Source organism: Diadema setosum, chromosome 13 (genome assembly GCF_964275005.1).
Source record: "Diadema setosum chromosome 13, eeDiaSeto1, whole genome shotgun sequence".
NCBI lineage: Eukaryota > Metazoa > Echinodermata > Echinoidea > Diadematoida > Diadematidae > Diadema > Diadema setosum.
Window position 1 is genome coordinate 38,030,956 of NC_092697.1, and position 27,637 is coordinate 38,058,592.

Sequence of the window (27,637 nt, forward strand, 5' to 3'; positions counted from 1 at the left end):
TTGAATGCCTGAAGATATTTTCTTGAAACTTAGTGTATACATGTATTATCCAATTAAGATTCTCTGGTGAAAGTTTGGGTCACGAGGTCAAAGGTCAAAGGTCAAAAGGTCATGGTCAAATACATAAAATTTCACTATTTCCACCATATCTATTGAATGCCTGAAAATATTTTCTTGGAACTTAGTGTATACATGTATTACCCAATTAAGATTCTCTGGTGAAAGTTTGGGTCATGAGGTCAAAGGTCAAAAGGTCAAGTAGAAATATTAAAACTTCTTTTTTTTCTCTGTACCTTGGAAAATTGTTCAAGGTATCTTCATGGAACATAGTATATACATGTACTGACTGGAAGTGATTATCTAGAGAATGTAGGGTTCATGGGGTCAAAGGTCAGGGGTCAAAGGTCAAGTGCAAGACTTCAAAATTTTACTATTACCCTCATATTTATGCAATGCCAGCAGAGTTATTTTTTTACACTTGGTGTATGCGTGTGTAACCTAATAGAAATTCTCTGGAAAGTTTTTTTTTTCTCTTTTTGCCTCAAAGGTCAAAAGGTCAAAGATCAATTGAAAGTGCTGAACTAACTTTTTCCTCCATATCTCGGAAGTGGCTCAAGTTACCTTGAAACTTAGTACATATTATGCATGTTCTACCTGAAAGTAATTATCTCATGAATTTTAGGGTCAAGGGCCAGATGAAAATGGTAACAATTTACTATTCAATTCAGAAATTGCACTTTTTCTCCACACCTGTACCTTGAAAATTACTCAATGCCTAAATGTATGAATGGTTCAAAGTCAAGTTAAAGTCCTTAAATCCCTAGATACATGCTCTCCTATTCATCCAATTAAACCTACGTCAAGGAAGGTGAACATTCAACACATTTGTGACAAACTTGTCATTCCAATATTTTGCCAATTTTGTGAAAATGTAATCACACAGTGTCCACATGTACTATCTAGACCTATTGGGAAAATCATGCATTATGGCGGAGGCATACCAGTCGCCAAAGCGACATTTCTAGTTTTATTGCTGATTTGTTCAGTTATAACAAAATTTCGACATAACGAAAGAGAACTGCCTGTCCCGAGGACTTCATTATATCTGAAGTCCACTGTATCCTGCAGAGACTTAAACTGTGGAGGAAATGGTGGCACTAAAACTTTGAAAATTCATAACTTTTGAATGACTTGCCCATTTAGCCTAAAACTTTACTGACGAATTCTCTAAATATTGCTGCATTCATTAAATTGACATACACTGTATGCATGTTAATTTGTGTATCATTCCCCTATAAATTGTGGAGGCATGGATGAGTGGGTTTCAGACCAGCATGAAATTTAATGTGTGCATCCAATTTCACTGATTCACTAACAACACCTGCACATTTTGCTGAATGAAATGTAAGAACATGTACATTGTATCTATGATATACATTGTAACTCATAGTGACAAGTCACCAGATTCAACTTTTTTTTCCATCTTGTGTCTGACAACAGTTCGAGTCATGAAAATTGAAATGTTTCTTGACAAACATGTTCAAATGCCCATAAAATGTGAGATTTTGTGTGTGTGTGTGTGTGTGTGTGTGTGTGTGTATTATTTTTTTTCAAACAACAGCGATCAGAACATAGGCGTCATCAGTCACACAAAGATACACTACAAAGTAATTTAGTTTATTACATATAACTATGACACTATACATTATATGAATTTGAGATACATGAAAACCCCTCAACCACCGCTCACATAAAGAAAAATATATAACAAGAATTGAATGTACATGTATCATGCAAGTGTTAGCTGTTCCTCTAAGAGCAATGTTTACCAGCAGACATATGATTAAAAAAAAAAAATTAAAAAAAGTTTGCAGCAAAGCAATGTAATCTGCCTGAAAGTTAACAAGTCAAAGAGAGAAACTTAGGTGTACATGCCAAGTTTGAAACAATGGATTATGATGGGAATTAAACATGCCTACATGCAACAGTGTATATGAATAGAACTATCTAGCATCTTGTTGCCAGATTCCCAGTAAATAATACCACCCAGACTTGGGCAACCTCATAACACCAAACTTAAAGAGTGTGAAAAGTCATTTCCTTTTCTTTCACAATATCTCCAAAGGAATCTCGCATGTGCTATGACGATGTGCAACAGGAAGAAATGAAATCGGGACAGAAAAAGTTACTAAATCCAACCCACAGCAAAAGCAGCTTCCTCTTGGATTCATTCACAATCTATAAATTTCCAGAGGAGCAGGAATGTTGTGCTTTTGTCTCAAACTAGAATATTCATTTTTTTTTTTTAAATCTCACACCACACTGATTACTAGTGCAGTAACGTAATTCAAGTAATGCCATGAAGTCTTATTCATTGGTCAAAAATGGAGGAAACAAAAACAAGGTGAAAAATTAATAAGGCACATCTACCTCACAGAGAAACTATTATATCCACAGAAACATCACAATGACATGTTTATGTAACATCAAAAGCCATCCATTCGGTAAATCTGCCCATATTGAGAGGCAAAATATGTGTAAGGTCCAGCAATTGTACTACACAACGAACTTTCTCTTTGCAGACACTAGATAATGTGTGACTCTTGTTGACCAATATAAAAAAAAGGGGGGGGGGGGGAAAGAAATGGAAACTCCCCAAACTCTTCTTTCAAGGAATCCATTACCATGTGTTTCATAAAATTCTACACAACCCCTCTTCCCAAAGAAAAAGATGGTACCAGGGTTCTGAAATGTTCTTGAACATATCCCTGTGTTTACAACATTGCAAATTATGTACATGTATTTAAACTGATGTTTCATCCTGGCCACCAATGACTATACCCAAGACTAGTTCAGTCACTGCAATGCCTATTAAATTGTACAAGTTTTTTTCTTTCTCGATACTTTGATGCACTTCAGGGCACATATCCTTGATGTCTCTAGCGTGTTCTGACCATTTTCTGTTCACTGTTTTTTTTTTAAATAGAGATGTTATCCAGAGTACACCACACCTCATCATTAAGATATACCTGGAGTTACAGCATGATCTTGACATTTTACCTTCAGATGGTCTACTAGATGGAAGAGCACCTAAATGATACTGAGCAAAGTGGAAAATAATCAGAAGATGCAATTCACTTCAGACAGACCAAGTTGAGAGCATTACCCAACATCGTTTGTTTGTATTTTTTGACAATTTGGTTTCTTTTATCAAGTTACAAACACAGCAGTCTAAACTAAGCCGCAAATGTAGACTTACTATACTATGTGAATTAATGAGTTTACTTCGTAAATAGAAAACTTTTGTACACATACAATGTACCTTTGGTTGTTTAAATACAAAAAGACATTGGTGGACTATGGTAACAAACGACATAAATGATAATGCTGTAAAATACCTAAATTCCTAGTGTCAACATAAACTATTTGACCCCAAAATAAGAATAATTGTAGCAGCTGTCTGGTATAGCGTGCACATGGAAGATAATGTAATGGCAGCCTCTATTTCCATCAACAACAGTGTCCATGCTCCACCCATTCCTTTGTAAATCACTCTCCGTTTTGTTTCTAAATTTCATATTTTTGCTTCTTTGCCTCATCTTCCTGATCAAGAGAATTCCATGCTTTAAACCCAAGTCCATGAACTGAAGCAGAAAATGGATGTACACTGCACAGGCAAATATGCAAATTGAGCTGTGCATGAAGCATGGACCAAATTTTAACCAGTTGTGATACAAGCACCCTATAAGATATCATTCTTGGAGTATTGCGAGTTTCTGTTTTATCTGTGAAGAGACTGCTTTTCATACTGAAGGCTTTGTGATGTAGGTCTTTGCACGCTTGAGTTATTTCATGATTCACAATGAACTTCATGTACACCTTCCCAATTAACACAGAAACAGGAGAAAAGACACAATGTCATGATTACACAAAGCAAAAAACACCTCCTAAAGATAAGACTATTGCCCAATATACAGAAAGCATACCCAATGGTAATTGTTACATATCGACAGCAATCGTGCCTTGCACAAATCTCTCACATCTCCTTTAGAGCAGAAACAAAAAGTCTGTAGATCAGACAGAAAAGTTCATATAAATTAATATTTGGAATATAATGATTGATCAAACACTGACTTGTTATGAGGAGGAATACTCTTTTGACAGAGCAGCAACATAGCTGTGTTTAGTATGTTTGAGGGTGTTTGTTTGTATGATTGTATGCTGTGATACAACATAAACAACTGTAAAGACTCTTTAACATCTCTGATTGTTTCTTAGTTACACCATGAAGTTATTAAAAATATGCCAGCCATGCGGAGAGGCCAGCCAGCTCAAATCTTTGACTGGGTGGGCATTATATCAATGCTGAGGTTTAGGGGTGGCACGTCATCATCGTCATTGCTCACTCTGCTGTCCGACGTGGGCGGGGCAGAGGTGAGGGTAGTGATGTAGACTGGTTGGGAGCCGATGGGGGATTTCTTGCTCTCCTTCAGGTACTCCAAATCTCCATGGATGCTCAGTTTCTAGAATATGGATTGAAATGGCATAATGTATTTTCCAGTGTCAGCTGTCTATCAGTCATAACTGCAGGCCTACCATGTCCATATCAACCATAATGGGAATACTGAAATACAAATATGGAAGTCACCAAGCTGACTACTTAGGACAGTCAAAATCAGGGGAAATGTTACATGTGGCTGCTCTGCACTAGAACATTGCACTATAGTTAGTATCACAAGTCACTATCACACATCAGAGGCAATGCTATTGACTAAACACAGCCATGCTCACTTTCAGAATAAAACAAAGTGAGATCACAAAAATCTGCTTTAAAATTGGCACACATGTCCAAGGACACCTATTGATACGAAGGAAGAACTTCAAAGAGAAGGTGCCTGCTGTAAAATAAATTCTTACCGCAAATATCACGTATGAAGCTTACTATCAATCTATCAGAATTTACTGACTTGTACACACAGGTAAAGATGTATGCCATACGTAGTTCTAAACAATTACATCACTACAGTGGACTCCCGTTACAATGAAGTTCTTGGGACTGGCAGTGTTCTTTTGTTAGATCAAAATTTCGCTATAGCCAAACAGATAAACAATAAAAACAAATAGAGCGGACAACGTCATCACCTGAATTTTTACTTTGTTGTAACCGGAATTTCGTTATAACCATGTTCATTTTAACAGGAATGCACTGTATGAAGGAAACAATTAAATTCTGTACAAACTTTGCAAAACAAGTTATTTCAGAGGGCTGGAGAAAGAGCAGTGGCGTATCTAGGGAAAATGGCGCCCGGGGCAAGCGCGAAAATTGCGCCCCTAATTTCTGAAAAAGTGTTCAATCCCAACCCCATCCCAGTAGGGACTTTAAACAAAGTCCACATGATATGTTTTTTAAAGCACTTAAAAGGGGTCTTTTGAGATTGATTTAAATGTAATGAGTGTTGATAAATTTTGGCGAGCGAGCGCAGCGAGCGAGCCGAAAATTTTTGTATTTTAGCTTACAAAACATGGAATTCTTGTCATTTTTTGCTTATCAAATCTTTCAATTCTAATAAAGATATAGTGACGGCCTTATAGATAACGATTTATACCAACAAACTGAGGACTTAGAAAAAATACTCTAAAGTAGTACGCGCGAGTAAGCCGAAATTTGTATATTTCCGCGTAATCATCACGTTTTGTTCTTATCTCTCTCTTTTTTCTTTTTTCTTTTTTTTTTGGCGAGCGAGCGCAGCGAGCGAGCCGAAAATTTTGTATTTCAGCCAACAAAACATGGAATTCTTGTCATTTTTTGCTTATTAAATCTTACAATTCTAATAAAGATATAGTGACGACGATAACGATTTATACCAACAAACTGAGGACTGAGCTGAAATTTGTATATTTCCGCGTAATCATCCCGTTTTGTTCTTATCTCTCTTTTTTTTGGATAAATTGTGGCGAGCGAGCGCAGTGAGCGAGCCGAAAAATTTTGTATTTCAGCTTACAAAACATGGAATTCTTGTCATTTTTTGCTTCTTAAATCTTACAATTCTAATCAAGATATGGTGACGACATTATAATATAGATAACGATTTATACCAACAAACTGAGGACTTGAAAAAAATACTCTAAATTAGTACGAGCGAGTGAGCCGAAATTTGTATATTTCCGCGTTATCATTACGTTTTGTTCTTATCTTGGGGTTTTTTTGCGCCCCCCCCCCCCCCCCCCCCCCCCCCCCCGTTTGTTCGAAAACCGTTGGCGCCTTCTTTTGATCCAATTGGCGATCGCTTCAGAACGAAAGAAATTGCAGCTCTGTGAAACATTTTGCCTGCTAAATATAAAATGACATGTGTGAACACAAAAGACATTGTCATTTTCCCCGCGTCATCATCACGTTTTGTTCTTACCTTCTTTTTTATATAAGTTTTGGCGAGCGAGTACAGCGAGCGAGCCGAAAATTTTTGTAGTTCAACTTACTTACAGAACATGGAATTCTTGTGTGAACACAGATAATAAACATTGTCATTTTGCCCGCGTCATCATCATGTTTTGTTTTTATCTTGTTTGATTTGGTTTTCTGCCCCCCCCCCCCCCCTTCCGGGCGAGTTTTTTTTTTTCTTGTTCTTGTTCTTGCTCTTGTTCTTTTCTCTTCTTTTTTTTTTTCTTCTTCTTCTTCGTTTTTTTTTTTTCTTTTTTTTTTCTTCTTCGTTTTTTTTTTTCGTTTTTTTTGCGCCCCCGAGGAGTGGCGCCCGGGGCACGTGCCCCCCTTGCCCCCCCCCCCCCTAGATACGCCACTGAGAAAGAGTCTACTCACTGGTACATGGATCCGCCTCTCTGGTGCGGTTACCATGGTAGCACAGCAGAGCCAGAGGAGGGCCACGGAGGAGAGGAGGATGGTGATAGAGAGAAGCCAGCGAGGGAGCCCTGAGCGTTTGGCGACACAATCCAGCCACGTGGAGGTGTCCAGGTGACTGGGGTAGGGTCGGCTGGGGTCAGAGGTCGGGTCGTGGTCATTCAGCACTTCCAGGTTGGTCTCAAAGCCGCTGAAGGGCTTGCCAAAATCTGAGGACGCCAGAAGGAAAACATCATCATTAGTTCAAGCAGAAAAATCAATGAATAGACCAAAGAGTAGACTCAAATGTCTAGGCATATTTTGGAAATCACTGTGCAATGATAGGTTGAATTGATGTCCTTTGGCTGATACCTGTATCTTTGCTTGCTACTAGGTGTGTATAAAGTTGTTTCTTACCAAGTTTGTTTATGTAAGAGAGTTGTGTTGATGACAGCCCAAATCTTTAATTTAATATATGATAGATTTGGGCATTTGGAGTGTAGTTCATACATGTACGTTTTTCATCATTATGAGGAGCATGCAAACCCCACTACCTGATATTGTAAGAAAAGAAGCCTATGAAAATAAGAAAAATAACAATCTTTGTTATTGCTGATATTCAGCTCTGACACATTTACTGCAGATATCAAATTAGATTACAGTGCACTCCCATTATAACGAACATGGTTATGACAAAATTACGGTTACAACGAAGCAAAAATTCAGGTCTCAACATTATCCATTCTATGTATTTTTATTGTTTATTTGTTCGGTTATAACGAAATTCGATATAATGAAAGAAACTGTCAGTCCCGAAGACTTTGTTATAACGGGAGTCCACTGTACCACAAATCTATTTCTCCATGCATACCTTCCATGGCTTCATTTTCAAATACCATTCAAATCAATTTCACTGCCAACAAACTACACAATTCTGGAATCTTGCCTGACAAACTGGCAAATGACAATATTGATTCACAACAATCCATAAGAGTTCCAGCAACAAGGCTGAATTCTTACTGAAGGGTTCTTGAGGGTCGGGGTCCACTGTGAAGATGTCGATCTCCGGCTGGGTCTCAAAGACGTAGACCTGGTTGTTGTCCCCCTGCCAGAAGAACATGGAGGCAGAGAAGGACACACCCCGGATGTTGCTGGTCAGCTGCTGGAAGATGCTGTGCACTGAGAAGAGAGGGTGCAGGAGGTGTAGGGTGGGCTCCTGGCTGGCGTACTGGTGGGAGACACAGAGGGGTCAGGTCACAAGATGTCAGTGGATTCAATAATGATAATTGCTACAATAACAACAACCACCATTAGAACAATAATGATTCATAATAAAAACATGAAAAAGAAGAAAATCATAATATCATGTTCAATAATACATGAAAACTATTCTTATTAAATAATACCAACAAAGATAATAATGACGGTAATGATATTATTACGATTATAATTATCAATAATAAAATTTCACATAGTACCTTTCCACTATGCCGAGGTGCTCAAAACACTTTCAGACCCATCGGTATCATTACCTATTGTAAATTATTGGAATAAAACCTGGGGGGGGGGGGGGTCATTTCTGCCACATTGGAACTTTCTCGCACAGATTTTACTACAACCATGCATGTAATAGTGTTCAGCTTCCTGGAGGGTATGCATCTCATTAGAAAGGAGCAGTGTACACTGTAAATATAGATATAGAATCTTGCTTGAACATTTAGGTGTGGTGGCAGGGATTGAACCCTATACCCTCTCAATGAAAGCACAGCTAACAATCCCACAAAACCATGACAGCGATTTCCCCTATCATCATCCATGCTGACCCAACATATATCCTTTGTACCACACAGAAAGTGAAGGACAGGCACTACTAACTGGAAAGCACATTATAAATTACAGTAACATTGGTCTCTGCCTACATGTAATTTCATTTTATGTATTTGTGCTTTCTCTGTTTTATGAAATATCAAGATTTTATATGCAGTCTTCAGTTGTTGTTGTTTTTGTTGTTGCTGTGTTTTTGGTTGTTTTGTTTTTTGTTTTTGTTGTTTGTTTTGTTTTGTTTGTTTTTTTTGTTTGTTTGTGTTTGTTTGTTTGTTTTTGTTTTTTTTTGGGGGGGGGGGGGTCAGTGTACTGTGTCTTTGGTTTATACACATTGGGCTCACCTCTTTTCTCATTTGGATGGAAAATGGGAGTTGCTCAGCACAGCCCAGACAGCAGGCAAAGATGAGGTCCTCCCCATCATACTGGTAGGCATCGTGACATGCTGGAGACGAATAAAACCATTAAGTATTAGTAAAGAACAATTCGTTATGCACCAAACTACACACTCAATACATTATGAGATGACACTTTCACAAATAGAGGTTGAGACATTTTTGTGTGTTGTTAACTTTGCAGTTGCAAGGGTCGAGAAACTGTTACATGTACTTTACCTTCCACAAAATAAGAAAGAATAAGAAGCAAGTGACGATACTAGTTCAATGTACTCAACGTTTTTAATCAGTAATTCTCAGCATACAGTGTATTTAATAACAAGTAGTGTGTTCTGTATTCAAAGTACAGTGCTGGTGTGTTTTTAAACATTGTAGGTGTATGTCCCAGATATTTTATAAGTCATGGCCCACGTAGTCTGCTAGACCTACAGCACATCAGGGTTGCACACTGAGCCATTTTTTTCTACTGGTTTGACCGCTCTGTCGGACCAGTAGGTACACATACCCAGTTTTTTCCCATTTTTCACTGGTCCATTCCTGAAAAATGTTACCGGTCAACAGTGATTTTTATATGTCTGACCAGTGCCAGTGTGCAGTGTTGCCTACATGTACAGATGTACACATTGTACATACATTTTGTGTGATCCGGCACTGGCATGGCTTGATTGTTTCATCTTTAGAGATGATAAGTTGCATACTGTTTAGTGAGTGTGTGTGTGTGTGTGTGTGTGTGTGTGTGTGTGTGTGTGTGTGTGTGTGTGTATGTGTGTGTGTGTGTGTGCATTGTTATTTTTGCTGTACAAAGGTGATTGTGAAAAGAATTACTGATACAGTTTGTACACTGTATCATTACTGTATGATCATGATATTTGTGTTTATCATACAAAGTGTTTATCATACAAAGTTGATACCAAATACAAGCTGTATCTCAAATAATTTGCTCAATTAGAGGACAAAGTATGAAGGAACTGTAAACTGAATAAACACTGTACACTGGCACATGTACATGTACCATGTACACTATGTACATGTACAGTGTGTGTGTTTTTCTAGTGTGTGCATGGACACTGCTAACAAAATTGGCCAAACTAAAATACCCTGTATTCACTGAGAGGTAGCAATCTTGTTGGTGATACAAAATACAAAATCAATTTGGCCTTTATTCAAAACGTTTGGCATGAACATTAACAATGGCAGCGTACAAGTCTACAGCTGTATACAGTACAGTACGTGTAATTAGTCAAGTACTGTACATGCCAAACATACACTGTACATTGTACAACCACAAGTTCTGTAAACAAGTTCGATAAACATGTTGTGTATAACTACAACAGTCACATGTCGATGGGAAAAAAAAAACATGTGCATTGATGAATAAACATCTCAGACAGGACAGAAAGTCTGACATAAAGTTTCTTGAAAAGGAGGGTTGGATTTCTGTTGCTCCTCCATACATGTGTACATGTACATGTACAACGCATACAATGTACATGTACCTTTGGTATGAAACACTTCCTATCGAATACAAGGGCTGTACACAGCTTATGAGTCCATAATGTAATCAACTTCCCACATACACTGTACTGTAATACACCATTCATGCTTACAATATTGTTTGTACACAGTGTACGAGGTGTACAATTGTACATCAGGATGAGTCAACAGAGCCAATCTTCCACATGTACATTGTACATGTAATTTCTTGTTTATGACAGTGCCTTTAATATATCACTTCCTTTAAATAGGGCTCTTGCGTTCACTCTATCTTTGCATGAATACACCTTTAAAAACTTTGCAATTTAATTACATGTAAACATCATGGGGTATTAAATTTGTTCATCAAAATTGAGATGCAACGCTTGATTTGTCCCATGATTATGCCCACATTTCTGTGGGCTACAAACGAGCATGTACAAGGCACACTTCCATGTCAAGGAGATCAAAACCCTTAAAGGACAAGTTCACCTTCATTAACATAAGGATTGAGAGAATGTAGCAATATTAGTAGAACACATCATTGAAAGTTTGAGGAAAATCGGACAATCCATTCCAAAGTCATGAATTTTTGAAGTTTTTGTGCAGTCACCGCTGGATGAGAAGACTACTGCAGTGTATGATGTCACATGCGTACAACAATATATGGAAAATATAAAGAGAATTTCACAAAATTTCATCTTTTGAAAAAAGTACACATTCCCTCGACACGTTACTGACATACACTATGTATGTTATGGGTAATATTATTCCCATTGCCTTTAGAAAGAGGCAAATCAAGTGCTCTTTTATTATGCGAGATAAGTGAAAATATGTTGAATTTTCATTACATTTTCTTTATACTGTTGTACTCATATGACATCACGAGCCTTGGTAGTCTCCTCATCCAGCAGTTCAAACACAAAAAATTTTAAAATTCATAACTTTTTCATCGATTGTCCAATTTTCCTCAAACTTTCACTGATGTGTTCTACACGACTTGTACTAATATTGCTGCATTCTCTCAATCCTTATGTTAATGAAGGTGAACTTGTCCTTTAAATACAATAACTTACATGTACGCTGCACTGATAGGCCAAAAACCACAGTATGAGTGACTATGAGTCAAGTGTTTCCACGCAAGCTAAATACACAAGCAGGAAGATAAATGCACAAGATATGCAGAGTACAGTGTATACAACATTTTGTATGTACACCAATAATGGATCTACTGTGGGATTAGGTCTTTATACACTCAGTACAGCAGATATTGTATGTGTAGTAGTGCCTACAGTTTGAGATCTCACATCACACGTCATCACTTTAATACAATTGTATGTTGTTGTTTTTTACATATTGAATTTTGTATGATCCAACTGGCAGTCTCCTTCCCCCCCCCCCCCCCCAAATTCATATCAACCATACTGCTCTCCTACCTTTTTATAGTACATTAATGTATCTGGATTTATCTCCCACTCCTATCTTTTTAATTTTGTTTGTTTGTTTAGGTTTAGGTTTCTTTTTATATTGGGGTAACTACTTGTACGTGTAGGCCTATGTAGCCTATCCCATAGGCGTCAGGCTGTATCGATACTAGACTGATCGCTATATGGAGACGGACACGTGAGGGCTTCAGCCCGAGCGCCTATCATCGCTCGTTTTCGAATCATTATTCATGATATGCTTATCGTATGCACGACGCGTATTTTTAAGGCGGACTCACACTGTGCGATTTTTACTGCGATTTACCCTTTGCGATGTCGCACGACGAGAAATCGCACAGTGTGAGGATGTCTGCGATACGACAACCGGCGATTTGGGTGCTATCGCAGCCATCGCAGCCCCATCGCAGAACTTTGAACATGTTCAAAATTCTGCGACAATCGCTTGCGACGATGATCGAAAACTTTCAGTGAAGCAAGGTGGTAGAAGAAGTACTAATCAAGATTTGGCTGGATATGCTTCCTTTATTCCACAATTGCTTACTGATCTATCTCAACATGATGACGAAGATGAGATGGGGAGGGAGTTTTACAACTACTTAGAGTGCAATCGTGAGTAATTCTACCATGAATATGGGCTTCTCGCGTCCATTGCAGCCGTTTTGTCCATACGTAGTCCCATGTATAGAGTTTGAACGAGGGCAGATTAAACAGTCTGTGGGTTGGTTAAAATTTTGTTTGCGTACCGCCGGACCGGTACTGTATGCATAGCCTTGGACTAACTTGTTAAGTGTTAGATCTATAATGTTTAAATTATACTAAGCCTAGGCCCTTAACTGAGTATGCTATAAACTAGACCCATATCTAGCTAGGCCTAAATACGTGTGTGGGCCTAGAAGTGGTTCTAGGCCTAGTCTGCCCTAGATCTATGTACATAGGGTCCTACGTGTTCCAGTCGAATTTTAATAAATTAAAAATAGGGCCTACACGTTGTATAAACTAGGGCTAGGCCCCTGGTCTGGACAGGCCCTAGATCTAAGTCTAGACCATAATGGCTTAGTATTGCACTGCTACTGGATCGACTGACGTGGACGTGAACACTAACAGTAACACTAGTAGACACATAACGTTAGACGTGGTTTCTGTCTAACGACATAACGTTGAAAAACAGTATATAACCAACAGTTAACAGCTAGAGATCTAGGTTCTAGAGGCTTCAAATGTGAAACATTCTTCCTGCCCTGCACTCACAACCATACTGTACTAACACAAAGTTACAAAACGTTGGTGGAGTATAGTTAATTCTGAGTACAGGTAGACCTCTATACCGACGGAACCGGAACAGAAACAGAAACAGATCCAGATATTTTTTACACGTTGATAGGAAAGGATATTGATAATTGAAAGTCTAGCCTATCAAGATGTAACTGATATTATTAGTGATAAGATCTCTAGAAATCTACATTTTCTTATCAAAGTCTTATTTAGATTATTCACTAAACTACGAACTAATCTGTCTAGACCCTAAGCACTAGACAGTTAGGCCCCTAATTAGTCTAACCGTTAGCACTAGCAGTTGTAGCATGCACTAACGTTAGCACTACTCGCAGTCAGTTTTAGACCCGTTCTACAACATGAAACGATAGTAATGTTAGTCCCTTACGGTGATCTAACGTACGTAAGAGTACTAACGTTAGATGGGTCTAGGCTACTTTTTTTTTTCTTTGCCAAAATGTGCTCATGGATTTCAAAATCGTACGGTAGGCCTACTCTGGTTAAGCTAGTGATGGCTACAGAAATACAGTGTCAATTATTACTGAGGCCTAGGCACCTACTGGATCTAGATTGTCAGTAGCTGTGCTAGCCTATCCTGCCCTTGGCTGTGGTCTAACGCTAGAACCGTAGGCTTAGACCTATTTTGTATTAAACGTTAGAGGAATTAGAACTCTAACCGTTGGAGTTAGACCTACACTGTAATTGAGATCCATTGCTATAGTTACAAGCAGTATGAATCCAGATCCTAGACAAAAAAATAAACAAACTGTTCCCAAACTTTTTTTTTTTTTTTTTTTAGAGTAGACATAGTGTCTAGTCTCATGGAAATTACCTAACTAAGCCAGGAGTATAGCACTCTAGATTTTTAACAATAAGGCCTAAGTGGAGCTGAGGTAACTTAGATTGATCAGTTGTTCTTGGAGATTTGTACAGAAATTGTAGTCTAGAAACACACACACACACAAAACAAATGCAATGCACTGAAGTGACCCTCTCTACATGTAGGTTACTAGGTGATTAACATTAAATTTATCCATGTTTGTCCGAGTTTTTATGTAATGATTGATCATGCACTCCAAACTGAAAGTTGTTACTGTATGAGGCTGTAACATGTTCATGCTCAGGTCTGCAGACTAGTGCTACAAAGTATTTGATTATTCGGCAGTGCGTCATTTGTTAATCTGTGTCGATAATAAACACAGCCTTGTCGTTGCTGCCTCAGCAAGTCACAAACGTGCTGTGCACAGCACTTGGTAAGGCTATATAGCATACAGTACAGTACCGGTGTACATGTCATACTCTCTGTTAACTTTAATTGCCCTTTAATTTCATAACAAAGTATATCAAAATGAACTCTCAGTCTGAAATCATCAAAGACCCTGCCCCAGTCTGTAGGGTGTACAAACTGTACCTGCAGTTTGATTGCAGAATGTAAAACATCATTCAAGGGCAATAATGAATTATCCAAAATTGCAGACTGTAGGAAACAATGCTGTGTGCGTCATGCGTTACACATGTATGTATATTGACATAGCCTACTTGTACTAAACGTACACTATATCAGGGCTGCCAACATTGGAAACTACTTGAGAGTGAGATTCCCATAGGCCAATGCTATAATTTCGGAGTCAAAATGAGTGAGATCAATAGAAATGCATGCAAATGAAATAAAGTTTTAGAGTGAGAAAGGACCAAAATGAGTGAGTCTCACTCTCAATGAGTGAGAGTTGGCAGCCCTGCTATATGTAATGCATAGTGTAATTTAGTTAAGCTTTCAAGCCCTTAGACCTTAGTAAATGACTGAAATAATTATGATTATGATATATGAATTTATGAAGCACTTATGTACAGGCCTGTCCAATAATCAACAATGGTGAATAGTTGAATAAATTTGTTTATCACTACAATTTTATATGTGTTTGTTAACTCTAGATTCATTCCCAAATGTTGTCCTTTTTACCCAAATGGTAAATTTAGAGTCTACTGTAATTATCATAAATGCCTGAAAATAGTTGTCCCTTTGTGTCACCCTAAACAGGTCTGAATAAAAATGAAATCTCTAAGGAATTCATACTGGAGGCTTGTCTCAATGTTGAAAAGGAAGAGCAGAAAAGGAGCAGCTGGCAACTGGTTGTCCTGCAGAAGTACATGAATCCCTCTCTTACCTGCAATTTCTGAGGACAAACATGCCATGAGGATACCTAACCAATTTTGGAGACCGAGGTACAGTATATATGTTAGAAGATAAAATAAACACTATTTCATACTTTCCAAAATGTTTATGTGACTGCATGTGTGAATACATCAGTTTCTTTTTCTTTTTAATAATGGTGGCTTGACAATTAAGAAATACACATTAAGTTGAGAGCAAGAAAGATATTATTTCAAAAAGTGTAATTTAATTGTCTTTTACAGTATTTTGAAGAAAATAAAAATTTCATTCATGCTACCCTAAAAGTGATGAATAGTTTATTCATAGAACTTCAAATACAGTCATTGTAAGCAATTTCTAGAAATAAATGAAAACATTTCTTTGAAAGAATGAATCCATTGTAAGACATAGGGGGAGTGCATCCCTCTTCATCATTCTAATTCAATACAATATGTAATGTTTGTGTGCTTTTTTTCTTTTTCTTTTTCTCCTATTTACTAGGAATTACAAGATGATAAAGACTCTACCAGCAAGGCGTCAAAGGCTGAAATGCTACACATAAGGAGCAGGAGAAGGAGAAGCAGGACCTGTCAAAACAAAACCTAAGAAGATAAGGAGGAGTCAAGAAGCAAAGGAAACCAAAATTTTATCAGCAGTAGGTACCCTGCTGATGCACAAATGGAAAATGTTTGCTTTACCTCTAAAATAGAGAGAGAAAGAAAAACAAAAACATGTTTGTTGTTGTTTTTTTTTTTTCCTCTCTCTCTACAGACAAGTGCAACATATTTATGTATTTGGGGTGTACCTGAGAATCCCAAATTTGATTTACATACTTCAAAGAACATTGTTGAGTAGACTTTATTCAAAGAATTATCATCCAGGGATACTTCTTTTTGTCAGTGCGTTCAGATCTATGATCACTGTCGAAAGGATTATTCAGGCGTAAGTTCTCTAAGTATGAAATAAAAACATGCCACATTGTTCTTTTACTTTTTCAAGAAAATGAAATTCCACAGTCAATTCCATGGTCGAGGAACTTCATAAAAACTCAACTCGATAACTCAACTGTGGTTGTCAGTTGCTAATGTGTGTAGTTCAAGTGCTGTAAACACTGTAAGCAAATGGGCGGAAAGTTGGAGGCATCCTAAACTACAAACATTTGCTTCACAGGGAACCTTATGCATTTTTGTAACAATTAATATTTCCCCTATTTTCTCCCTTTTGCTCTCTTTGTTGTGTTTGTTTAGCCCTTGTCATGTAGTTCACCTCAACACTTACACCTGTAACTGCAAGATCAGTGTGGGATGACATTGCTGTCTCTCTGGGACTTACTGGAAACAAAATGTGACTTTTAAAAGCAGGAAAGTGGTAGCTACTACAGCAGGCAGTCGTGAAGGTGGAACTTGAAGAAACTGACACATTGACTTGTTTCTTTCATTTATGTTGGACCAGTGCAAGTTTCCATGAACTTTACATGCATTTGATGTTAACTTACAATGGTTTGATTTCTGTTTTCCCACCAACTACAAACACAGCTACTCTCGAAAAACTCAAATTTACGTGCAATCACCGTGAGTCTTTTTTTTTTCTGAAATACCATCAAACAGCTGAAGAATTTCAATGTGCAAGGTTTTGTCATGATTTTAAGGCGATTATGCACTGTTACTCCGACAATGCACTTTCCCTTTCTCTTTAAAATGTATCCTGCAATTTTAAATCATGTACAACAAATGTACCATGTTTTGTTTGTATCACTGGAAAACTAGAGAGGGAAAAATTCCACAAGCTTTTGTTTGATTTGTGAGGGCCATTACAATGTTCAGAGACAATAGCAACACTCTTTCCACTACTGTTTAGAAATGTATGTTTTGTGCAACTTTACATTAAACTCAACATGTGGGCCAAACATTGTTTTAATGGCTCGAAAACTGGGGAAGAAAGCTGTTCTTAAAGCCGTTACATAACTTTGAGGGCAATTAGTGCTGTTACCATGGCAACACACTTTGCAGTGAGCTGAACATGTAAGCAAAACTTCTTTTGAATCGATGGAAAACTTCAGAAGTTCAAGAGATGTTTTACCTTGAAGTTGTTGTATATGACTTGCACTGTTGCAAAAGTGGTAGTGACATGACATCATATTTCTTCGTCACTCACAGGACTGCACAGAGTAAAAACACCTTAGGCCTTTGTGGAAGTGAGAGCTTATTGCAAGTTGTCTAATATTAGTTTAACTTGACCATTGAACAACTTAGTTTTGTAAACTTATTAATCACCCTAATAATGCCAGTCTACATCAACAAGGCTTTTAATAATCATTGCACAATGATGGAATTGCACAGTGTGTTTTCATCGCCCTTGTCTAAGCGTATTGAAATGTGAGTCTGACAATGATACATGTATTGCCAGAAATGTTTGAGCTAGAAAAATGGAAAATGGCACATGTATCATTGCAATAAGTTGTACTATAGCTGCAAACAAGAAATCATGTTACATGTGCAATTCTGAATTTAGAGCAATGTGAATGCAGCAGTCGTATATATGCTACCGTATAAGTGCTGCATGGTATTTTAATCATACATCACTGCTGATCTCCCCCCTCTGCACAAAATTATGTTTGTTTGTTTGCTTGTTTTTTATCATACCTCTATCTGTATCGATGGATAACATTTATTACTGGAATCAACATCTGAGAGTTTGAGTCAGCAAATTGTTCTTAAAGTTGTATTTGCTACATTGTAGGCTACAATTTGCCACTTACCCTTATCAGTCAAAGCAATTCAGTGTTCATTCATTTGTATGTTCCTGATTTATTGGTAACACAATTGTATATTTCTTGCTTATAAGTCAATTCTGGAAAGTAATATGTGTAACCAAATTACATGTACTCTAGCCTTGAACCTTTTATTTTTTTTTTTCTTCCGCACATTTTAACCAGCACATCTTCTTCTTGTAAAGAATGCCTAAGGTAGGCACCAACATAATCTGGGATGCACAGAAAATGGACAATGTTGAAGATGAGATATCCTGTAATGATATTACATTTTTAAGGTATACAATTGACAAGGTTCACACACAGTTGGAATTTCAATTCAAATGACTGCTTTGCCACAGTATTTTGCAGTGTATGCAGTGTCTGATTAATCTGGATTAGGACCAGTAGCACATTTAGTGCATCTCAAAGCACCCCTTCAGATGCTGGTATGATCATTTCAATTTGGCATTTTTCAAAATACACTATGTTTACAGTAAGTGTTTATGTACCTTTGTACACAAACTCTAACTGTAAACATTGCTTGTAAAGTATGTTAGATTGCAGCAATTTCCTCTCTGAGGTTTGTTTGTTTGTTTTTGCAACATTTTTTTTGGGGGGGGGGGGAAATTGTAGTGGCATAGGTAGTTGTCTCATGCAAATTGTAATGGTAACTCGTTGTGCTGAACTTATTGTAGATGTTCAAGTTGACTGAATCTATTAATTGTTTATGTGGAAAAGAAATGGAAGTTGATGTTTTTTTGTCACTTTGTGTGATACTTTTAAGAACTATGACATCCATACTGCAGTATGTATATATGAATTGTACAGCACAATTATGATATTGCTTTTCCTACTAGTTTTGCCTTTTTTTTTTTTGCATTTTTTTGACAGTAGAATTGTATTGTACTAATTGAAGCATACAGCTGTCGTCACGATATAGAAAGACAAATCGACAACTTGAACTGCTTTGTACCATCTTATCTTTTTCTTTTTTGATGATGGAAATAAATAAACTATTGAATTGACTTTAATTGTGATCAATGTGTCTATATTTTAGATTTGATTTAATGACTTGAATATATCATTATCTTTATTCTTGTCACGTTTTTATTCGTGAATCAATATATATTGTAAATAAGTGTGATTCCCTTACATCTGGATGGTAATGACATACCGTACACAAAACAAGAGTGAATTTTTCAAGGGCCAACCAGAAAAATATGTCAGCACAATATTTTATGTGTTTGAGAAACCACAATGCTAGAATTCCACTATCAAAGCCTTAGAAAAGCACTCGGAGAATACAGACCTCCACCAAGCAGTACTTTTTCACCCTTACTGTGATTTCTACCCATTATAATAATTACATAAATATGCATAATATGCTGTAAATGACTATTTCCAATGATCAAGAATCCTACAACCACGTAACCCCCCTCCCCCCCCCCAAAAAAAAAGGGGGGGGGGACTTTGATCCAGGCAGTGATCCAAATTAATACCAAAATATGGCATTTCTTTTTTCTATCATTATTAACTTAATTTCTTAGAATATACAGTGTTATTCGATTCATATCTAGTAATTTCTGATACTTTAGAATTTAAAAAAAAAAAGCAAGCTTGAACATACATGTACTTTTCAAACCAAAGTCGCAAAAAAAAGAAAAAAAAAAAACAGTCACGAGTGACTTCATTCATGGTGACCGTTCTTTATGATGAACAGGTGCCGTAATGTACGATGTACGCATGCGCATGGTGTAAATCGTAGGCCACAAATCGCACAGTGTGCGGTATACATCGCAGCACCTGCGACAGAGTGCAACAGGCTGCGATATCGCACATTGTCGCAGCGCAGCGCATCGCAGTAAAAATCGCACAGTGTGAGTCCGCCTTTATGCATGATTCATAAGACAGGCCTTATGTGGTCATCGACCTCATCGATTAAACCAACCAAATATCATCTCCAACTGCATATTTTTTGGACGAATCCATGTTTGTTTGGGTAGGTTTATAAGAACTACTACACTGTACGTGATTTAATAATTACTTTGCCATTTTGATTCTCATTAGTCTCAGTGTTTTGTAAATTTTTCGTTTTAATTTGTACTATTACTTGACAATTTCACTTTATTGGGAATTTGAAAGAATAATTATTTTGGCTATCAACCATCTTCTACCTATGCTGTTGGAGTTGCCTAATATAGCCTTTACGCGTTATGCATATTCAACATACATTTGTACATACGTACCAGTTTTTTGTAGAATATCTACGAAAACTAATGATTCGAAAACGAGTGATGATAGGCGCTCGGGCTGAAGCCCTCACATGTCTGTCTCCATATAGTGATCAGTCTAGTATCGATACAGCCTGACGCCTATCGGATAGGCTAACGTGTATGCTGGGTACTCATTACTGCTTTATTGCGTGGATACAATGTTCTTTGCTTTTACTGTATATACACGTGTAGGTTTCATGTTTTTGTGAACTGGACCGTTTTCCCACACTCTTGCTTCTTTACTGCCATGCCAATTTTTCTCCACCTTGCATTATACCATTCTTAATTATCTCATTTCCTGTTTTGCAATTTTAACCTATTCCATTATTGAAGCTCAGGTCTGATAAAAATATGTGCATTAACTTTTGCGCTGTATTTTATTCTCATGCATGTACACAGTACAATAGACGTGAAGGGGGTTTCACACCGGGCTTTGTGTAGAGCTGCGTAGTGTTGAGTGCAGTGACTATGCAACTATACGCTGTGAGTACACAAGTTTGGGGTAAAGTTTCCTTCTCTTTCTTAAAGGACAAGTTCACCTTCATAAACATAAGGATTGAGAAAATGCAGCAATATTACTAGAACACATCAGTGGATGTTTGAGGAAAATTGGACAATCGATGCAAAAGTTATGAATTTTTAAAATTTTTGTGTTGGAAGCGCTGGATGAGGAGACTACCGAAAGGCTCGTGATGTCATATGAGTACAACAGTATAAAGAAACTGTAAAGAAAATTCAACATATTTTCACTTTTTTTGCATAATAAAAGAGCACTTGACTTGCCTCTTTCTAAAGGCAATGGGAATAATATTACCCATAACATATGTCAGTAACGAGTCAAGGGAAGGTGTACTTTTTTCAAAAGTTGAAATTTTGTGAAATTCTCTTTATATTATCATTATATTGTTGTACGCATGTGACATCATACACTGCAGTAGTCTTCTCATCCAGCGGTGACTGCACAAAAACTTCAAATATTCATAGCTTTTGAACGGATTGTCCGATTTTCCTCAAACTTTCAATGATGTGTTCTACTAATATTGCTACATTCTCTCGATCCTTATATTAATGAAGGTGAACTTGTCCTTTAAAGTTGTCATGTGTAACTGAGACTTGCTGCAGTGTTTTGATTGAGGAACAAGCAAAATATTTTGTGGCAAAATTCTGAGTGTGTGAATGAAGAAGTTTTTATAATTCAAGTCCCAACATGCAGGGGAAACATATCAAGTACATGTACATGTACAATGTACCGGTACTTGGTCAGTCGAGCTGCTTCAAACACATGGCAAAACATCTTCAAACAGAAATGGTAAACTCAGCTCAACGGCAAACGTGGATGTTCATTTTGTACAGGGCAATGATGAGAAATTATGCTGGAATCACTGGTAGTCAAATGTGTACAAAATGTTACACAATACTGGGTACACAATATAATATCAAATCAACACAGCTGCTGAATGCTAAATAATATGCAAACACTGTATTACTACTATATGATGAAAATCATGATATTAAAGGGGCGAGTTCTTAAATGGCTCTAGAGCAAGGTAGTTACAGTGAGTAATTGATGGTATGTACAGTACTTGTACAGCGTATAAAGCTTACATTCTGTCAGCACGCTCACTCGAAAACATTGTACAAAAATCATGTAGAGAACACAATACCAGTACACTACATGTACATGTCTAGTTACCAATAAAGATAGATGTTTGGTCTCAAATTCTTACATCTATCTGATGCACATACACTGTATATGTAAGGGGTGGTCTCCACTATCAAAACAGCATTCTGCCAAATCAAGGGGTATTTCTTGGAAACTTAGTAGGGAAGGAAGCCAGCAACTCCTTTACATTTGTACACTTCATTTCAAAGTTGGTCAGAAAATGATCATTCTGTGCACACAAACACATGTACGATACTTACCTACAACCTGATCTGTAGAAGTGGATATTTTCGTGTGACAAATTTTTCGCGATTGGCCGGGTAAAACGAGTTTTGCATGTTTTTAATTCTGCAGAATCAAGACATCAACTACTTGAACATACATGTATGGCACACAAAAATATTCGCGTGCTTTTATTTTCGCGCTAGCCTACTGGTTGCGCGAAATGTGCGAAAATTTTAACACCGCGAAAATTTCCACTTTTACAGACAACCATATCCAGAATGAATGCTACATTGCACTTCAGTTTGCAGGCAAACTTTTCAGAGTGGTAATAACTTTCTAATTGTTCTTCCTTGTTATGTTTTGTTGTTGTTGTTGTTCTTGTTGTTGTCGATGTACACTTTGAGTTTAGTGATTTTTACTCCACGACATTATCTTCCAAATAAATCATTCTCTTGATCTTTATAGTATTTGTACTGTACATTTGCATAGTTCATCAAAGTTTCCAATTACCTCCTTTGCATGCCAGTTTTGTTGCATTGAAATCCGTTTCCTCATAGTCCACCTCTCCAAATTCCAACATGGAAAACAGCCGACAGCCTCTCTGACAGGCCCTCAGGTCTTCCATCTTGGTGACAAAAGAGCAGGAAATAAAGTAATACAACTGAAGAAAATAACGTCTCCGGCACCCTTCGGGCGGAGGCATGAAAAAAATAATGCTCATGTTCCTCCATCAAGTTGATTTTTCAGGACTAGCTGTACAATTGTTACCGCTGCCAATGAGATTAACAGTGTACACGTTATGTAGTTCTTTTTTTTTTTTTTTTGCTTTTATCTTTTTTTCTTACTCTTCTGTCTTATTGTTTTTATTTCTGTACTATTTGCCAAGTGTTCAGTCAATAACAATCTCAGTGTCAATCTTACACTGAACCTGCTACATGTACAACAATGTACATACAGTTGTACTAGTTTATGAAATTTTGTATGTCCTATCACTATAGTATCAGGCTATGGCCAGGTATTGTACCATGAACATTTCTGTGGAATTTCCTGTGGCATGGTCTACACATTGTAGTTTTGGTTCCACCTTTTTTGTAAATTTACAGTATACAACGTACATGTACATGCAGGCAGGTGGTTAAAAACAAAATAAGGTGTGTTTCTCCCACAATCCCCATCTTTACAAATTATTAAAAAGAAAAAGTTATTTCTCTCCTGGGTACTAATGGATGTGTACTTTCCTATCCATGTAGATACTGTATCCCCACTTCTAGACAAAAATCACAGGATACATTTGTATAGAATAGCTTACATTATGTATTTGTGATCACTCAGGTAAATTTGATCTAAAATGGTAATCGAAAAGTATCAATATCAATATCAACTTTCATGTTGTCGCTCAACAACTCGTTCTTTGCGAGCGATCTAATTGCGGTGTACATGTACACTGCCTGCAAAGTCTAAAACTGAAGTTAGCCATCTAATGCACTTGTCAATGTAATGACGCACCCCACTACCCCCGGACATGGGTGCGTCATGGTCATTTTTTGACTGACCACACGGGGTTTTTGACGGACACCACAGTCACTTTTTTGACGGACAAAACGCTGCAAGTGACGAACACCACAGTCACTTTTTTGACGGACAACACGTTGAAAGTGACGCACACCTCGGTCACTTTTTTGACGGACATCCTCGGTACATTTGACGCACCCACGTATACGTTTTATTCAAGCAATTTCATTTTCTTTTGGTTCGTAAACATAATTTGTAAAAGTTTCGGCAAGTTTCCCTTACCATGGCCCTGTAAGCACCGTACTGTCATTCACCGTACTCACGCTGCTTCTACGATATTCCGTACAGTAGTATGTATTCTGTGCATGCAATCCATACATGACAATCACATGAGTGTGCAGATGCGCTGTGTGTGCGCGGCCATTGCTAGTCCGGTGGATGCATACTGCTGCAGCGCAGGTACACACCACGCCACGGCATTCCCGCGAGTACAAGTAACTACATACAGCCCAGTCGCTGTACGTAGAGATTCGCACAGCTAACAGCGTCGCGCGTACGTCTGCTGGTCGGGCTATCCCGCGAGCAGAAAATGGCATGCGGCAGGCAGTTTCTTCTGCTGCCGCTTCTTTTACTGTCAAAAATTTGCCTTTGTCACCACAGAACATCATTTAGACGCACATTGTATTGGAATGTAAACGAACTTTCTTCGATAGCAATGTGTGTTGGTGTTGCATCGCAATATGCAATAGGCACTAGGTGTTCGACAGTAAAGGTTGAACTAAGTTGTTACATCGCTGAACAGTCCCTGGTTTGAGATTGAGTATGCATGATTTCATGGGTTTGTTGGAGGGAAAATGTAAGGAGGAAGGGTGGCTTTTAAATCATTTTTCCCTCTTATTCCAAAACGCTTCCCGACTTTGATTTTCACTTGCCGCGGGAAAGCGCTCACTGTAATTTCACTCGCGGTACGTGTATCCGGTACTGGTAGCGTGCAAAAATGCGTGCAGTTTTCCATAGCCAAGTGACGTACCATGACGCACCCCTCGGTTCAAAATAATGCGCGTTATTTTCCATAGCCAAGTGACGTACCATGACGCACCCCTCGGTCAAAATTTTGACCGACAATGATGGGATTTTGACGCACCCCTCGGTCAAAAATTTGACGGACAAAGCTGGTAAAATGACGAACACCTGGGTCACAAATTTGACGGACCAAACGAGGAAATGACGCACCTATGTCCGGGGGTAGTGGGGTGAGTCATTACATTGACAAGTGCATAACATTACATTGTAGGCAACAAATCTTTCAAATAACTAGGCAAGGAGCACAAAAACAAAAAACAAAAAAAAATTACTTGTCATTGTTTTTATGGCAAGTTGAATGTCAAATGAGAAATGCAGTTCCTACTCACAAATCTACAACTGGATTGCACAAGACCATATACGGACAGACATGCACACACATGCATCTTTCATTCAGCACCCGCGCTGAGTCCCGTTAACAAATGGTTCACTTTAATTCCTAAGTTACAATGCACGTAGACTGCGCAAGCAGCGTATGCCATCGTCATGCCATGATCTCTCTCGCAAAGAGCAAGTTTGCTTTGAGAGACTACTTGACGCTTCCAACTGATTTGGTTAAAATTCATGAAAATTCACTTTGATATTCATAATAAAATAAGCTATTAATGAAAATTAAGTTTATCCTATGATTTCAGCCCATTTGGTTCAATTAAATTTGCAATAGGACAGTTTCTAATTCTATCTCAACTAAGCTACTAGGATCTACAGAGTACAGTAACAGACAATACAACTACAAGGATACAAAAGCACATTAAATTACTATTACTAGTAAATTTGGACTTTATCTTGAAGTAGGTTTCTATTTAGTAGTAGATCTAGGCCTAACTGTTGTAGGGGTCCCTGTTATAGCACCCTCTTTTGCGAGTGTGCGAGTGTGTGTTGGCATGCATTTCGATTTCACGATACAAACATCGGCATTAGATTTCTACGATAATTTAGTGTATTAAGAGGCACATAGCGTGAAAGTCAGCAAGAACAAATAATGTAAAACTTATGAGCCCTGTATTCGTTCACACTTGATTTGCAAGGCGATTCTTAGTCTTTGTATTAGGTATAGTAATTTAACTTGCAATAGCGATTGCGACACCGTTCACTCACTATCATAGGCCCTACACTTTTTACGTAAACCTTGGGTGTGCACACACAATGCAAAACACTCACTGTGAACATCCACATGCCAAGACACTCGACACCTTAGTCCTTACCAATGATACGAACACCTCACGAAAAATACAGAAGAAATAATACCTTTGGATATGTGTGAAGAGGGTATGTTTGTTGACATGATGCGCTACAAGATGTTACGTCCTCAAAAACATCATCAAATGGAGATTTTGACGTGTCGATTGCGAGAGACAACTTGAAAACTATACCCAAACATATCACGAACTGCGTAAAAGTGGCCATTGTTGTGATTGCTGAGTCTACATCATGAAGGGAGGTGAAAGTTCACAATGTTATGTAGGTGCGATGCACGGTTTGCATGGTGAAAACGTTTGAGTGAAACTCAAATTAGCTACTAGCTGCACTGTCATTGCTGTACGTTATGCAACCCGCTCCTTTTCACTAGGGAGGTCAGCTCCCTGTTTTCACCGATGCCCTGTATGGTGCAGTACTTTCAATAACTGATTTATTGGTTCTATCAATGTACAATGATCTCAGTTTGCTGAGAGAGTACATTCCGGGCTTTATACATAACAGGTCTGTACTCTTCAGACGAAGAAAGCTTTTACTATCCACTGCAGAAGTTGTCAGATACTAAATTGTAACTTTTACATATCTCAATTTTCGCACCTGGCTGTGATAGGGTCATTTTCCTAAAATCAAACACAATCTCTTTTCTGGGAGATTTAATTGAAGACGCATGTAGTTCTTGTCAACTCAAGAAGTAAACAACGATTTGCTTCAGCTCGGTAACTTTAGTTTCGTCCCCTTCAAGTCCTTTTAAAGATCACTATGTGTCATCTTCATAAATATTATTTCAGAATACTAGTAGATACATTTTCTCTGCAGCTGATTTACAATCATTCGTGTACAAAATTAACAGTTACGCCGGAAAAAAAAAAATGCAACTTTAATGCCGTACAGAGAATAGATAAAGCAAATATTTATAATTTGATATTACCTTCCACAAAACACCGCATCAAACTGCGCAGCAGACTCAGTTGTCGTGCTAATACACGAGACTCCTCAGGCAACCGGATCCTCTGTCTCCTTGATCTACGGGTTTGAACCTTTGTAGAACATTGTAACACGCATGCTCGGCGCAACGTTTTCAAAAGTTGGGGCCCACTTCAGACTTTTGGTGCCACTTCCGGGTTTCATCAGCTAACAAGCAATAAAATGAAATAAAAATAAACTAAAAATAAAGGTCTTCAGCGCAAAAAAAAAAAAAAAAAAAAAAAAAAAAAGGCTCATCGCTCTTCGCCGGCCCTGACAAGTGTAAAAATTGAATGACTGTAAGATCACTGGTTATAATTTATTCCACATAACGAAAACACCGGTGGGCGACCCGAAATTGACAAGATCAATCAGTGTAATGCAGTCTCCAAGACCAGATAGAAATAATCCATGTGGAATGGCTCTGAAACCCTTGAGAGATCATTGTAAGACCAATAATAATAATAATAATAATGATAATAATTTTCCAGCAAATTCGCGAGAGATTTCTGTCTGTGGGACCTTGATGATAGATGAACGTTCATTGGAAGACCAATACGATTATTGAGAGATCACTGA

General features: G+C 37.8%; 1 protein-coding gene and 1 long non-coding RNA gene across 2 annotated transcripts; one reads left to right on the top strand and one right to left on the bottom strand.

Moving 5' to 3' along the window:
- Window positions 1–1,656: 1,656 nt before the first annotated feature.
- LOC140237338 (transmembrane protein 59-like) lies at window positions 1,657–26,310 on the bottom strand. Its single transcript, XM_072317274.1, has 6 exons — window positions 26,147–26,310; window positions 22,814–22,928; window positions 8,998–9,098; window positions 7,853–8,060; window positions 6,815–7,062; window positions 1,657–4,523 (listed from the first exon to the last, which is right to left on the bottom strand). Exons 1-6 carry the CDS (start codon window positions 26,303–26,305, stop codon window positions 4,332–4,334), a joined length of 1,023 nt encoding a protein of 340 aa, XP_072173375.1. The 5' UTR covers window positions 26,306–26,310; the 3' UTR covers window positions 1,657–4,331.
- On the top strand, window positions 15,107–16,716 carry LOC140237339 (uncharacterized). The gene is made up of 3 exons (XR_011901834.1): window positions 15,107–15,461; window positions 15,892–16,045; window positions 16,638–16,716. It is a non-coding gene; the product is annotated as an uncharacterized lncRNA (long non-coding RNA).
- Window positions 26,311–27,637: the final 1,327 nt, after the last annotated feature.